This window comes from Oryx dammah, unplaced genomic scaffold (genome assembly GCF_014754425.2).
Source record: "Oryx dammah isolate SB20612 unplaced genomic scaffold, SCBI_Odam_1.1 HiC_scaffold_28, whole genome shotgun sequence".
In the NCBI taxonomy this organism is placed as follows: Eukaryota; Metazoa; Chordata; class Mammalia; order Artiodactyla; family Bovidae; genus Oryx; species Oryx dammah.
In genome coordinates this window covers 7914196-7930382 of record NW_024070212.1, presented here as the reverse complement: position 1 = coordinate 7930382, position 16187 = coordinate 7914196, and the positions used below count along the sequence as shown (strand labels likewise).

General features: G+C 38.4%; 1 protein-coding gene across 1 annotated transcript in view; it reads left to right on the top strand.

The window, feature by feature from the left end:
• SDHC (succinate dehydrogenase complex subunit C) overlaps positions 1–16187 on the top strand; it is a 30379-nt gene that overhangs the window by 4580 nt on the left and 9612 nt on the right. The window contains exons 2-4 of the mRNA XM_040230031.1: positions 695–751; positions 3881–3982; positions 11067–11128. Coding sequence (XP_040085965.1) covers positions 695–751; positions 3881–3982; positions 11067–11128 — 221 coding nt within the window. The remainder of the gene's footprint in view (positions 1–694; positions 752–3880; positions 3983–11066; positions 11129–16187) is intronic.

The window sequence follows — 16187 nt, the reverse complement described above, 5'->3', positions numbered from 1 at the left end:
AGTCTCTGGGTGGGGAAGATCCCATGGAGGAGGGCACGGCAACCCAGTCCAGTATTCTTGCCTGGAGAATCCCTTGGAGAGAGGAGCCTGGTGGGCTGTAGTCCATAGGGTCACAAAGAGTCAGACATGACCGAAGCGACTTAGCGCACAGCACTTCTTGGTGTTGGCAATGGCTTATTCTGTCCCTCTGCCTCCCCCCGCCCCCGAAAAAACCCTGTCTTTTAACCATCACCTCCTTTAAGACCTAGCTTGAAAAAAATTGCTTTCTATATTTCTTTTTTTGGCTGCCCCTTGTGGCATGTAGGATCCTGGTTCCCTGACCAGGGATTGAACCTGTGCCTCTTACATTGGGAGCATGGAGTCTCAACCACTGGACCACCAGAGAAGTCCCACTTTCTCTATTTCTTTGTTGAGTATTAATCAACTCTGATTATTCTTTTACCTTGTATTATTTGTGTTTAGCTAAGACCTTATTTTGCATTTGAAAATAATGTTTGGGATTATTCTCAAGTTATTAAAGTTGTAGTTTTCCAACTAGAAGAAAAATCTCAAAATCCTGATACTGTCATTGTTTTCATCTTATTCTTAATTTTCCCCTCCACCCTAAAGTCTTATACAGTACAAAAATAGAGAAGTTGATACACTAAAGTTGGTCTCTAAATGTTTATTGACTGTTGGTTCTCTTATCTTGCAGACATGTTGGCCGTCACTGCCTCCGTGCCCACCTTAGTCCTCAGCTCTGTATCAGAAAGTAAGTTCCTAAATCTGTGGAGATTATTATTATTTAAACTTTTTCTCATCAGAGAAAAGCAGTAGGTTTTTGACTGAGATTTTGGGGATATGTATGGAAGCAGGTAATTGTAGATAGTTGGCTGAAAATTTAGTGACCGTGGTCTCTATTTTTCTTACCTGGTAGTAGAAGAAAGAAGGAATTTGAATATATCTTTGGTCTTTTCTTAATTCTCCTCACTTTAAGCTTTTCTGCTATTTTTAACTTCATTTATTTTCTCCATTTTTTGGTTCCTTTCTTGATATTTAATTCTCTTCTGTCTAGTCTTTCTTCTTTTTGTACTTCCTTTTTCTTGTAACCTTTAATTTTGGGCAGCTCCCAGGAGTTAAATCTGTTTCTTCTTACAGTATTCATTTCTAGTCTGTTGACCTCAACAGTTGCCTCTGTATGGTTTTATTTTTTTTGTTATAAAAAACTTTAAAATATTTATTTATTTATGGCCACACCCCACGGCATGTGGAACTTCCCTGACCAGGGATTGAACCCGTGCACCTGCATTGGAAGGTCGGAGTGTTAACTGGACTACCAGGGAAGTACCCCTTACCTTTTTTTTTTACTTATTTTTGTCTGTACGGCATCTCCGTTGCTGTGAGGGCTGCTCTCTAGTTGTGGTGAGCAGGGGCTCCTCTGGTTGCAGTGCAGGCGCACCTCACTGCAGTGGCTTCTCTTATCACAGAGCACAGGCTCTAGGGCATGAGGGTTTCATAGTTGCAGCATAACTTTTCTACTCATTTTTTTATTCCACTTTAACTTTTAATTTTAGAAGTATTTTGTACTTTTAGGGAGTTCCTTGGTTGCCTAGTGGTTAGGATTTCAGGCTTTCACTCTGGTGGCCTGGATTCAATCCCTGTTCATGCATGCTGAGCAGTGCAACTGGAGGGAAAAAAAAAGAGTAGAAATATTTGGTACTTTCAGAAAAGTTGGAAAAATAGTACAAGGAACTTCTACATACCTTTCACCTATATTCTCAGTTGTTAACGTTTTGCTGTGTTTACATATCACTATATTTTTGGTTGTGCCATGTGAAATTATATTTTTGTAGCTCAAAACTTGTGTAATACAATTTAGTGTGGTTCAGCACAATTTAATTACTGTGATTTTCTCTGCATTCTTTGAGATTAAGTTGCAGAATCATGACCTCTTCTAAATACTTCTCCTAAGGGAATTCCTGGCGTTCTAGTAGTCAGGACTCTACACTTCCACTGCAGGAGCATGGGTTTGATCCCGTGTCAGGGAAATAAGATCTCACATATCTCACAGCACAGCAAAATAAACCCCAATTTCTCCTAAGAACAAGAACATTATTTTATAAAACACAGAATAATTATTCAAATGCAGTTATCAAACTCAGGAAATTTAACTTTGACCTAATCTTACCTGATACACAAGTCAATTTTCAGATTTTTCATTTGTCCCAAACAGTCTGTCTGTCCCCTATCCAGGATCTAATTAGGCTCACATATTATATTTAGTTGTCTTATTTCTGTAGTATCCTTTAATCTGGAACTATTTCTTAGCCTTCTTTGTCTTTTATATCATTGACTTTTTTCAAAAATACAGGTCAGTTATTTTTCAGAGTTTCTCTCAAGTTAGATTTGTCTGATTGTTTTCTAATGATTTAGGTTATGCATTTTTGGCAGGAGTAATACATTAATGATGTTTTATCCTCAGTATATTACATCAGGGACATATGCTGTCATTTGTCCCATTATCAGTGATTTTAACTTTGGCCATTTGAATACAGAAATGTTTGCTAAGTTTTTTCCCAGTATGGAGTTAACTGTTTTTAACTTTTGTAATTTATAAGTAATATATGGGGAATATTTTTCTTGAGGGGGATGGATCATGTTTAATGTAGGTACATAGTAAATTAAATTGTTGAACATAGCTGTCTAACAATTGGCTTCAGCCTAGCCTCAGTTCAGTTCAGTCGCTCAGTCATGTCTGACTGTTTGCAACCCCATGGACTGCAGTACGCCAGGCTTCTCTGTCCATCACCAACTCCTGGGGCTTACTCAAACTCATGTCCATTGAGTTGGTGATGCCATCCAACCATCTCATCCTCTGTTGTCCCCTTTTCCTCCTGCCTTCAGTCTTTCCCAGCATCAGGATCTTTTCAAATCAGTCAGTTCTTCGCATCAGGTGGCCAAAATATTGGAGTTTCAGCTTCAGCATCAGTCCTTCCAATGAGTATTCAGGACTGATTTCCTTTAGGATGGACTGGTTGGATCTCCTTGCAGTCCAAGGGACTCTCAAGAGTCTTCTCCAGCACCACAGTTCAAAAGCATCAATTCTTCAGCGCTCAGCTTTCTTTATAGTCCACCTCTCACATCCAGACATGACTACTAGAAAAACCATAGCTTTGACTAGATGGACCTTTGTTGGCAAAGTAACGTCTCTGCTTTTTAATATTCTGTCTAGGTTGGTCATAATTTTTCTTCCAAGAAGCAAGCGTCTTTTAATTTCATGGCTGCAGTCACCATCTGCAGTGATTTTGGAGTCCCCCAAAATAAAGTCTCTCACTGTTTCCATTGTTTCCCCATCTGTTTGTCATGAAGTGATGGGACCAGCTGCCGTGATCTTAGTTTTCTGAATGTTGAGTTTTAAGCCAACTTTTTCATTCTCCTCTTTTAGTTTCATCAGCCTAGCCTAGTGACAAGAAAAATCATGAAACTGTTTAGAGGTACTAAACTGAATCTAGTTCTCAATTTTTGAGAACTTGGAAAGGAATCTTGAAGAGATGGATGAGAGCAGGTGGTAAGGTATGAGATATCACATATGACCTGGGTGATACGTAAATGGTTTTGAAATATTGTATTTGCCCCCCTGCCCAACAAGAACGTTAATCTTCCATTACTGTACTTGAGTGTTGGGGGATTGAAAAGAAGAGTTGCTCTCTAATATGACCTCATTGGGTGGTTGAGGTTATTAGTAGCTGAGTCATACTTGGCAGAAAGATAAGGTGAGTAGACAGACATGTTTTCTTAATATATGGGTTCATCTAGCCCAGCTTACCTTTAACTTTTTTATTATGTAAAATTTTAAACCAAGTTTACTTTTAATCATTTAAACCTTTTGGTTTTATTTTAGTGCTGTTCCTTTGGGAACCACAGCCAAAGAAGAAATGGAGAGGTTCTGGAAGAAGAACACTGGTTCAAACCGCCCTTTGTCTCCCCATATCAGCATTTACAGGTAAGGGCTCTGGGACCAGAGGATTTAGTAGTAGCAGGTGAAAGTTCTGGAGGTAAGTCAAAATGTAATTCCTGTTAATTAAAAAAAAATATTTTGAAATCATTTCAGATTTGCATCAATATTGCAGAAATAGTGTACTGTGTTACTGTATACCTTTATGCAGACTCCCAATGTGTTAACATGTCTGAATGATTTTTAAAAAGTGCAGTGATGATGATACTCATTACTCCTGTGTTAGTTTTCTATTGCTGCTGTCATAAGCGATCACAAACCTGGTAACTGAAAATAACACATTTATTATCTTACAGTCCTGTAGTTCAAAGTCTGGCTTAGGTCTTACAGGGCTAAAATTAAGGTGTTGGTAGGGCTGCATTCATTTCTGGAGGCTCTGGGAGAGAATCTGTTTTGTTACTTTCTCCACCTTCTGAAGGCTGTTCTGAATTCCTTGGCTTGGAACCTGTTTCCTCCATCTTCAAAACCAGCAGTGGTGTGTCAGGTTTTCCCATCATATCACGTTGAACTTGCTTCATTGTCACATTTCTTCCCTGACTCCCTCCTTCTGCCAGCCCCTTCCACTTTTGAGGACCCTTTGTATTAATTATATTGGGCCCATCCAGATAATCCAGGATAGCCTTCTTATCTTAAAGTGAGGTTATTAGCAACTTTAATTTCACTTGTAACCTTAATTCCCCTTTGCTTTTTAAAATAGTCACAAGTTTCAGGAATTAGAATGTGGACATCTTTCTGCCTGCTGCAGTCCCTTAATACTTGAGTGTATGTTTCTTAAATTTGAGGAAACTCTCCATACTACTACCCATCACAGTCAGAAAATTAACATTGATCCTGTGTTAATCACCTAATCCTCAGATCCCATTCAGATTTTACCAGTTGTCCCAAAAATGTCCTTTATAGGTCCAGGATCCAACTGAGGATCATGTATTACATTTAGTTGTTTAACTACATAGAATTAGCACAAACTCCACAGGTAGGGGTTCGGTCCCACAAGACTGCCTCCCACTTCAGATGCCAGTCCCAAACCCCAGCTTGTTACTTGTGCTTCTAACTGAAGGTGTTAGTTGCTCAGTCGTGTCTGACTGTTCACCACCCCATGGACTGTAGCCTGCCAGGCCCCTCGGTCCATGAGATTCTTTAGGCAAGAATACTGGAGTGGGGAGCCATTCCCTTCTCCAGGGGTTCTGCCTGACCCAGGGATCGAATGCGTGTCTCTTAATGTCTGCTGCATTGGCAGGCAGGTTTTTTACCACCAGCGCCACCTGGTACTTCTAACTAACCCACTATAAATCAGTAGTTCTCACAACCTCCTCCTTGGGTTCAGTAATTTGTTTAAATGGCTCAAGAAACTTGGAAACAGTTACTTAAGTTTCCTATGATTATAAAGGATATTACAGATGATACAGATGAATAGCCAGGGGCCCTTTTAGGTCCCTCTGTGTCTAGAAGGATCCTGAGCACAGGAGCTTCTGTCTCCATGGAGTTGGGGTGCTTATCCTTCTGATATGTGGATGTATTTACCAATCTGAAAACTTCCCAAACCCTGTACTTTGGAAATTTTTATGGAGGCTTCATCATGTAGCTATGATCAGTTATTAACTTAATCTCTAGCCCTTCCCTCCCTGGATGGAGGTGGGTGGGGCAGAAAGGTCCAAGCTTCTGGTCACGGGTTGGTCTTCCTGGCAGCCACCCCCCATCCAGAGTCACCTCATCAGAACAGAGGTCACTCTTACCTCCCAGGAAATTCTAAGGGATTTAGGAACTGGGTGTTGGGAACCAGAGTCAAAGACCAAATAAAAAGATCCTCCTAGCACCCATATCAGTGAGGAGATTGATAAGGGTTCAGAATCAAAGACCAAATAAAAAGATCCTCCTAGCACCCGTATCAGTGAGGAGATTGATAAGGGTTCAGAAACTAGGAACAGATATGTTTTACACACACACACACACACACCCCTCCCCCCAACCACATTACTTCACAATTCTTGTTTTGCACAGAGTTACACTGTTACTCTGATTTATTTTGATGTTCAGATTGTCCCAGACTTGGCTGGTGGAAATTTTTCAAGATGACTCCTGTGAAATCAAGATCTGAGTGCTAGATGTGCTCACTGCTAACGGATATCATTGCTTCTAGACTTTTTCTGACAGAGCTATGATATATGTGTACAAACACACACACACACAAACACACATGTACATGTGTATATTTGAGTATATACATATATGTACATCTATTTCTGTTAATTTGTTGTCCTCAGAAATAGGATTGATGGCTGTTAATGCTAGTGTCTTCCCAAAAAAACTCCTAACCCAGCAAAGCATCTTGAGTTCTGCTACTGTATTTTCTTGACTTCTGCCAGGGAAGCTGGTCATTTTTTAACCACCTCCACAAATACCACAACCCTTCAGATTTTTTCCAAACTAGATTCCTGAAATAATTCTGATTGTAGAAATTGGGCAGTGTACTAAAACAGAAGAAGATGAATAAGTGATCTCAATCTTTGCTACTGTATGGTAAAACTTTTTTTAAGAGATGAAAGATTTGGGGGAGGATTATAATGAAGAAGAACTTGTCAAATTATCTTGAGTCTATATTTAAAGCTCTGGCCTTTTTTCACAAGTCATATTAACAAATGATAATAAGCTAGTGGGATGAGACTTAAACTACTTTGTTTGCTCTTCTGATGATGAAACTCTAGATATAATCATGGAAAAAAGAAGAGAAATAGCAGGAAACATGGGGCTGTTTATCTGAGATATCTGGAGTCATATTTTCTGTTACTGACTTTTATAAATTTTTGGAGGCAGCATGGAAATATATGGTTAAGTTAGCCTTTCTGAAGTATTCTTTATCTCGTAGTAAATTGTCATCATCCAAGCAAAAGTATATATAGGGAATTACATTTTCAGGAAAACAAGTCATTTTAAAAGATGTTAGAAAAATATTTTAAAAATTTAGAGTTGGAAGAGTTCTTAGATTTTAGTTTAATTTTCATCCACATTGGTTCTAAGAGTGCTGCTTGGGACTTGGGGTACTCCATTAAGTATCACACCTACCCACTTCTGTGGGTGGTTGTGTGGGGCTGGCCAACCTGCAGATTGTACTATAGGCCTTTAGACCTGGCTATAACCAAAGCAGCTTGACTTTAAGGATTTTGCTTTTGAAGGAAGGGTGCTACTCAAAAAAAGAAAAAAGTTTAAAAGCCACAAATGAGTAAATTTCCTCTGCAGTATTTTCATAAACAAATGTCTACTTATGCTTGCATGCCTCCAGTGACAAGAAACTCACATCACCCTTTTCCAGTTTGGAAATTTCTCTTATTATCAGAAAGACCCTTATTTTATTGAACTTATTGTAACTTATACCTTCTGCACAGAGGCTCTAGTTCTACCATAAACTATATAAAATAGATCTAAGCCTATTTTTTTCCATCTGATGACCTTTTTTTGATGTTGAATGTCTTTTCATGTGTTTACTGGCCACCTGTGCATCTTCTTTAGAGAAATGAATATTCAAGCCCTATGTTCATTTTTATATTGGGTTACCTTTTAACCTTGTTTAAAATTTGTGGTAAAATATACATAACAAAATTTACCAGTTTATTGATTTATTGATTTTTAAGTGTACAGTTCAGTGGCATTAAGTACATTGACGTTGTGCAACCATCCCTACTGTTCATCTCCAAAATCTTTTCATCTTCCTAAACCAAAACTCTGTACAATAATTCCCATTCCCCTGGCCCTTGGCAACCACCGTTTGAGCTTCCATCTTTATAAATTTGACTACCCTGTATGTTGTGCTTAGTTACTCAGTTGTGTCTGACTCTTTGCGACCCCATGGACTGTAGCCCACCAAGGTTCTCTGTCCATGGGGATGCTGCAGGCAAGAATATTGGAGTGCGTTGCTATTTCCTTCTCCAGGGGATCTTCCCAACTCGGGGATCGAACCCAAGTCTCCCACATTGCAGGTGGATTCTTTACCCTCTGAGCCACCAGGGACCTCATAAAGTAGAATCACATGATGTTTGTCCTTTTGTGTCTGGCTTATTGCATCTGGCATAATGTTCTCAAGGTTAACCTGTGTTGAAGAATCTATCAGAATTCCATTTCTTTTAAGGCTGAATAATATCCCATTGTACATATGTACTACATTTTGCTTATCCATTCATTTGGATTGTTTCTATCTTTTGGCTATTGTGAATAATGCTGCTGTGAACATGGGCACACAGATACCTCTTTGAACCTCTGCTTTCAATCTGGGGCTATGTCCTAGAAGTGGCATTGCTGGGTCATGGTAATTCTGTGCTTAGTTTTTGGGACAACGGCGTGTTGGCTGTGGGGCAGCAGTGCTGTTTGCATCTCCACCAGCAGTGTGCACAGGGGCTCCAGGCGCTCCACATTCCCGCCAGCACTTGGGATTCACTGATTCCCTGTTTCTGCTGTTGTTTTCGTAATAACCATCCTAATGAGTGCGAAGAGGTATTTCATTGTGATTTCGATGTGCATTTCTCTGATGATTGGTGATGTTGAACATCTTTTCATATATTTACTGGCCATTTATATATCTTCTTTGCTTTTTGCTTTTTTGATAGTACTGTTTACAGTATGATTGTTAGATCACTTGCTGAAATTCATATATCCTGTGTCTGTAGCTTTTTATTGGTTAATATTCTACTAACAGTCAAAAAAAAAAGGGGAAAAAAATTAGCACTCTTCAAATCAGGAGATATTTGTTAATTGCTCAGTGTGCTTAGTATTTTTTTTGAAGTTGAAATACAAAGATGAATAAGATATAACCTGCGTTGAAAAGGATCTCAGTGTTTCCTGGGGGAAAAAAAAAAAATGTTCCTAAAGGAAATCTTACTGGCTTCTAGTCGTCACTTTTCTCTGAGTTAAATCAGTCTTAATTTTCTGTGCTAGACTCTTACATAATGTTCAGAAGGAAATAGTGGGGGTGACCTATTAGTCTCTGCCCCATGATTTCTGAGGCCTCAACGAGAAAACACAAACTGGGGTGAAATAATTTGAAGATTCGTTTACTCACATGTTTTGGATTGATTCTGGCTTTTAGAGGGGCCTTCATTTTCTCTCTGCATGGATCTTTCTACTTGGTCTCTCTGCATAGACTTATTTCAGGCTTCCTTACAGCATGAAAGAAGGATGAAGGGATGGAAGGAGCACAAGTGATTTGGAAGTCATGCAGTGCCGGATCTGCTGTGCTCTGTATCTTGAGGCAGTCAGTCACGAAGTCCTGCCCAGAGTCAAGGGGCTAAATATAAATATGGTGTGATGAGGAGTGACAAGATTCTAGAAGATCATATGGGACTGGAAATACTATCGTGATTATTTAGAAAATAAAATTCCCTTTAGCAGCTTGGTACTAGGCTAACCAGTCTATGATTTTAACCATTTTTTAAAGTTAGGTTAACATTTGACTTCATATCACTCCCATTTTCCATTTCAGGGTTTCTTAAAGATTACAAGATCAATGGTTCCATTTCATGTGTTAGCTCTTGGGATTTAATTCATCTGGCCAGGAGTCCTAAGTGCATTTGGAATGCTAAGTAATGTCTTATAATTTCCCCACTTTTTCCCCCCCCAGTTCTCTCAAATCAATATTTGTTCTGTCTTTTTTAGTCTGATAATCATTCTCTTTGACAAATAAAGTAGTTGAGCAATCTGCTTTGCACTCTGTCATCCATTAACATAAAATTGTCAACCCCAGTTAGGAGGCTTTCTTTCCCTGAGTACAATCTTAAAAGCCCCTTTTTGTTGTCCTTGACATTTTTGCAAGCCTCAGCTCATTCTGGGTTTTAGTCTCCTGATTCTTCTGATCAAATTATGCCATTGTTCTCTGATTGTCCTTTGTTATGAGGCTCTTCTTCTGCCTTTTATATTTATCTTGTTAGTCTGAGTTAATCTAGAGTGGTGTCTAGCCAGTTTTCTTGGTTTCTTTAGACTTTTTTTTTTTTAATACTGTGACCGTTTTTTAACGTTTTTTTACAGAGACATTTATTACACTTATTATTGTGACCATTTTTATTACATAGACATTATTTATTACACTTATTACTGTGACCATTTTTATTACATAGACATTATTTATTACACTTACTATTGTGACCATTTTTGTTACATAGACATTGCTCTTTTTTTCTTTTTTTTACTGTGACCATTTTTATTACATAGAATTTCCTTTCATGATCTTTTCAATCTGCTGGAATTCCTTTCCTTTGGAGTGTGGATTATGTAGTCTGAATATGCTCAACATTTTCTATCTAAGCTGACTTACCAGGATGAATGTTAACTTTATCCAAAGATGCCTGTTCTTTCATTTTACTAACCATTTCTCTCTTGAGGAAGAGAACTAGGTCCAGATTATATAAGTGTTGGTTGTCCTTCTAAGGAAAAGCATTGGCAGATAGACAGATGAGAACATGATTTTTAAAAGGGTTTGATGATGGAGTATTTCAAAACACCTGTGGATTTAAGAAACATATACTAAATCCAGCAAAGTTAGATTTTAAATTTGAGATAAGTAATTTACTAGGGAATGAATGATATGCTCAATTTGGATATTTTTGGTTATATGATAATAAAGTTCCTGGATGACTGTGTTATATGAAACAGTAGATAAATAAAACTCAAGTTTTCTTCTACTTATGTCTTACTACTGGAGGAAAGGAAGGACCCAGATGGTTGTATTCTAGTGTTTATTTTCTAACTGTATGCAACTTTAATTGCTGTTTTTGACCCATGTTCTTTCTTTTATGAAAGGAATTTGAGTCTTAATTAATTTATCTCTGTTAGTGATGCAGTCTAGAAAAGGGAGGGACTTCTTAAATAAATCATTTTCTTACTTTTAAACTGGAGAGTGGAAACACAGGAATATGAAAGCTGTTTGGTTTTGCTTTGTGATAAAATAGTTGCCTATTTCCAAAGTAGTTTATATTTTCTTTTCCAAGATAGATTCTCTACAATGGTGTCCTCTATTCCTCTTATAAATTGCCTTCTCTACAATGGTGTCCTCTATTCCTCTTATAAATTGCCTTTGTGTGTTTCTTTTCAGCTGGTCTCTTCCCATGGCGATGTCCATTTGCCACCGTGGCACTGGTATTGCCTTGAGTGCAGGTATGTATGTGTGTTTTTATCTGCATATGAACACAGAAACACATACACACATTATTTCTTTGAAAAACTTTGCTATTTCTGTGGCTCTTGATAGTGCCTCTTTTGCAGCTCAGCAGCTTGATTTAGAGAAAACGATAAGTACATTGAAGCTTATTGTTTATTCATTTCTTTAACTGTTAATTATGAGTTCCCACAATGCTCAGGTTCTTTTCTTAACCATTTTTTTTTCCTTTTTTTCTTATTTTTTCTTAACCAGTTTTTAAACTATTCCTAGCATGTCCTGATATTATATTTACTGACATTACAGAGAACAGATACAGAAATATAATGGAGATAGCCTGGCTGACTGAACATTGACCAAACACAGTCCAAGATTAATCATCAACCTTATTCTTTCAGAAAATCTGTTTTAACACCCATTTTTTGTCGCCTGGAATTGATCAAGTACAGAAATACTAACTCATTCTCCATTCTCAAAAGACCCTGGTAACAAACCACAGTTTCTGTTTGTTTATTTATATAATATGAAATACAGCTGCAGGATTTGTTTTTCATAATATCCTTTGGGGTCCCTCCTAGTCTTCCATAGAGTATGTTTTTACTGAAATGGTCATCAACAGGACTAGTGGCTCAAGTATAGGGATCCTGCATTTAGGAAGCTACTGCTGAGACATTGGAGAAATTATCTAAAACTAAGTCTGTGATTCAGAATTAGATTAGTTTTGTTGATAATCAAGTAAGGATAGGAACTCCTATCTTAAGATCCAGTGTTATTATTCCTGTGTTACCTTTTCTTTGGTTGGTAAAGTAATAACGGAATCGAGGTATAAGGATGATTGGTGTTGTCTGAGAATCTGTACAGTTTCTGATTTTTAACGTACTTGCACGTAAATAATAGGATAAATTTTAGGATTAGCCTATTCTAACTATAAATTCATAGTTACTTTATTTTTTCTTACTTAGAATCTTATAACTTTTAGATTGATGCTTTTTGTTTAGTTTGGTGGTGTTTATAAACAGATTCAGTCCTGAAAATCATTGGAAGGACAAGAACAATTTATTTATTAGGCTATAGTTTCAATTATTGGGCTTCCCAGGTGGCTCAGTGGTAAAGTATCTACCTCCTATTGTGGGAGACCTGGGTTTGATCCCTGGGTTGGCAAGATCCCCTGGATCTTGAATGGCAACCCATTCTAGTATTCTTGCCTACAAAATTCCATGGGTAGAGGGGCGCAGCTGGCTACAGTCCATGAGGTTGCATAGAGTAGGATATGACTGAGTATACACACAGTTCCATTATTATCTCAGTATATTTATTGCTACTGAATGAAAAAAGAGTATTGACTCTTTCATAGACTATAGAGTAAAGAAATATTAGTTTGCTAAGTATGGCTAAAGTTGTATGTATTTTTTTCACAGCTGAACTTAATAATTATTTTTTTCTGTTTTTACCCCTTTGAATGATCTTGTGTTTTTTAGCATGTATACCCTTCTTCCCAAACTTTTTCCCTTAATTCCGTAACAGTAGCTGATTGCTGTAGAATAATAGTTACCATGTTTCCCTTAAATTCTGAAAGTCCCTACTTGAAAACTGGAACAGATTTTTGCTAGGTGGATGATTGAGGCAACTTAGTTACCTCTCTAAGCCTCTGTTAATTTCTTGTTTTAAAATATTAATAATGCCTGTTCCAGAGTTGATGGGATTTCAAGAAACTACACTCTGGATGTTGACTTAGGAAAACAGGGATGAGAAGCACGATAAATTTGATAGGAGTAGTCTCTTGGAAGATGGTGTGTACTGGACCAAATGGCGAAAAGAATTGGATCATTTGACCTGAAATGAAGTCAGTCCCAGCAGCTGTGATCATTGCAATCTTGTGGCACTCCTCCAATCTATTTTTCACACAACAGCAAGAACAATAAAAATCTCTTGAAGATAAATTGAATCAAGTCACACTTAGGATCTTCCTATTACAGTATTTGCCTTTGCACTTAGATTAAAATTCAACTCTCCACCGTGACCTAAAATGCTCTACCTGATCTGGCCCTTGCCTGAGTCATCCTGCCGTTTCTCCCCTTGCATACTCTGTTCTGGCCACACTTGTCTTTGAATTCTTTGGAACAGGTAAAACTCTTTCTCATCCCAGAGTCATTGCATGTTTTATTCCCTTGATCCGAAATGTCCACTCCTACCTCTTGCTACAGAGTGTGTGGTTAGTTCCTTCTTATTTCATAGATTTCCACAAAATTGTTAGCTCAAAGTATACTTTACTTTCCTCCATATCTAAAGTAGTAGCTCTGGTTTGTTTCTAGTTCTGTTATTAGTTTCAATTTCACAACACTGTTCCTTCATAGTTCTTATTGCACTGTTTCTTCACAGCTTTTTATAAATCTCTTTTATTAGACTGTAAACTCTTCAGAGAGTAGGACCTGCATCTACCTTATTTACCATTCATATCCTCTAGCACTCAGTGGGTGCTTGTATGATAAATAGAAGCTCAGTCATGCCCAGCTCTGCAACTCCATGGACCATAGCCTGCCAGGCTCCTCTGTCATGGTAAGAATACTGTAGTGGGTAGCCATTACCTTCTCCAGGGAATCTTCCCAACCCAGGGATCAAACCTGGGTCTCCTTAATTGCAGGCAGGTTCTTTACCTTCTCAGCCACGAGCGAAGCCCAGTAATGGAAACTATTAACCCAATAAACAAACTGCTCTTGTCCTTCTAATGATTTTTAGGCTAAATGAATGCAACAATGTCAGTCACTTTGCTTATGGTGGTCAGTTCAGAAATGTTTGCTTCTCCTCAGTCAGTTTAGTCGCTCAGTCATGTCCGACTCTTTGTGACCCCATGAACTGCACACTCCAGGCCTCCTTGTCCATCACCAACTCCCAGAGTCCACCCAAACCCATGTCCATTGAGTTGGTGATGCCATCCAACCATCTCATCCTCTGTTGTCCCCTTCTCCTCCTGCCCTCAATCTTTCCCACCATCAGGGTCTTTTCAGATGAGTCAGCTCTCCACATTAGGTGGCCACAGTACTGGAGTTTCAGCTTCAACATCAGTCCTTCCAATGAACACCCAGGACTGATCTCCTTTCGGATGGACTAGGTTGGATCTCCTTGCAGTCCAAGGGACTCTCAAGAGTCTTCTCCAACACCACAGTTCAAAAGCATCAATTCTTCGGCACTCAGCTTTCTTTATAGTCCAACTCTCATATCCATTCATGACCACTGGAAAAACCATAGCCTTGACTAGACGGACCTTTGTTGGCAAAGTAATATCTCTGCTTTTGAATATACTATCTAGGTTGGTCATAACTTTTCTTCCAAGGAGCAAGCGTCTTTTAATTTCATGGCTGCAATCACCATCTGCAGTGATTTTGGAGCCCAGAAAAATAAAGTCGGCCACCGTTTCCACATCTGTTTGCCACGAAGTGATGGGACCAGATGCCATGATCTTAGTTTTCTGAATGTTCCGCTTTAAGCCAACTCTTCACTCTTCTCTTTCACTTTCATCAAGAGGCTCTTTAGTTCTTCTTCACTTTCTGCCATAAGAGTGGTGTCATCTGCATATCTGAGTTTATTGATATTTCTCCCAGCAATCTTGATTCCAGTTTGTGCTTCTTTCAGCCCAGCGTTTTTCATGATGTACTCTGCATATAAGTTAAATAAGCAGGGTGACAATATATAGCCTTGACGTACTCCTTTTCCTATTTGGAGCCGGTTCCTCCTAACTTCTAATTAATCTTCTGTCATGCATTAGAAATTGGATAGTGATAAAAGCGTCTACCCTCAAGGGTAAAAGAGTCTAAGGAATAAGACAAATAAATATTTGTAATGCACTGGGATAATTTTTTAATAGAGATACGAGGTCCCAGAAATGAGATCAACTCTGCAGGAGTCGGAGATCTTGAAAGAAGAACGGGTGGGAGAATTCATGAAACGGAGGTGGAGGAGGGTGTTCCGACAGAGAAGCCACCGGATGCAAAGGCACAGGGTTTGCAAAGCATCCAGAGTCTTGGATGATGATAAGTAGATCTGCTTGTTTAAGAGCTGTGTTACGAAAGTGGCAGGAGATAAGGTTGGATAATGATAACTAGATCCACTTGTTTAAGAGTTGTGTTATGGAAAAAGTGGCAAAAGATAAGGCTGGGAAGTGTCCTGACTGTAAAGGACTTTGACCGCTGTGTCGAGAAGTTGGAACTTGATCCCATAAGAAATCAAAAAAGGTTTACGTTCTCATTTGTTTCAGTAACAGAACAAGCTGGGCTAGACAAATCCACGATTAGGTGTTTATTCATACTGTAGAGATTTTTGTGGCTGATACTCTGAAGAGCATGTTGAACTAAAAAAGCATGATGACACTAGTTTGACTTTAAACAGAATTTATTGAGGAAGAACTTTACAAGCAGTTCTTTAAAGATGGAAAAAGAAGCCAGTAACACTTTTCCATTGCTTAGGTTCTGTAAGGGATTAAAATACTTGTGATTTTTCATAGCAGCAGTGTAAAAACCTAGGTGAAATTAGGTAAATTCCTTGAAAATGGCAGGTAGCTGAAGCTGCAATGTGAATAAGACTGGGAAAGGGTAATCAAAATGCAACGTACAGCAATGAAATGAATGAATGCCGAACAACAGATATGTTAGAAGAACGCAGCTGTAAATAAATTGTATGGTTAACTTGAATGGGAAGAAGAATGGTCCTGAATGTTCTGGATAGTCTTTAAAAATAGGTCGGATTGAAAATCAGAACTTCAGGGAGAGGTCACTTGACTGTATAGGCAAACCTGCTCAGGTAGTCACTTCTTTTCTAGAAAAGCCAAAGAACTGACAGATTATAAAGTAACTAATGGAACTCTGAAATCCCTGTTTGGTTTTTCTGGGCTTTTCCTGAGATGGGACATGAGTTACTGATTCTCAGATGTGATGTGTTACACCCTGGTCATTCCCAACTGAGTGCAGAGAAAAAGCACAAACTGAGGATATTTCTGAGTTCAGTTCCAACTTTGTCACTAACTAGCTACTATATCATTACTTCCTTTTCTGCTTATAATGCCTA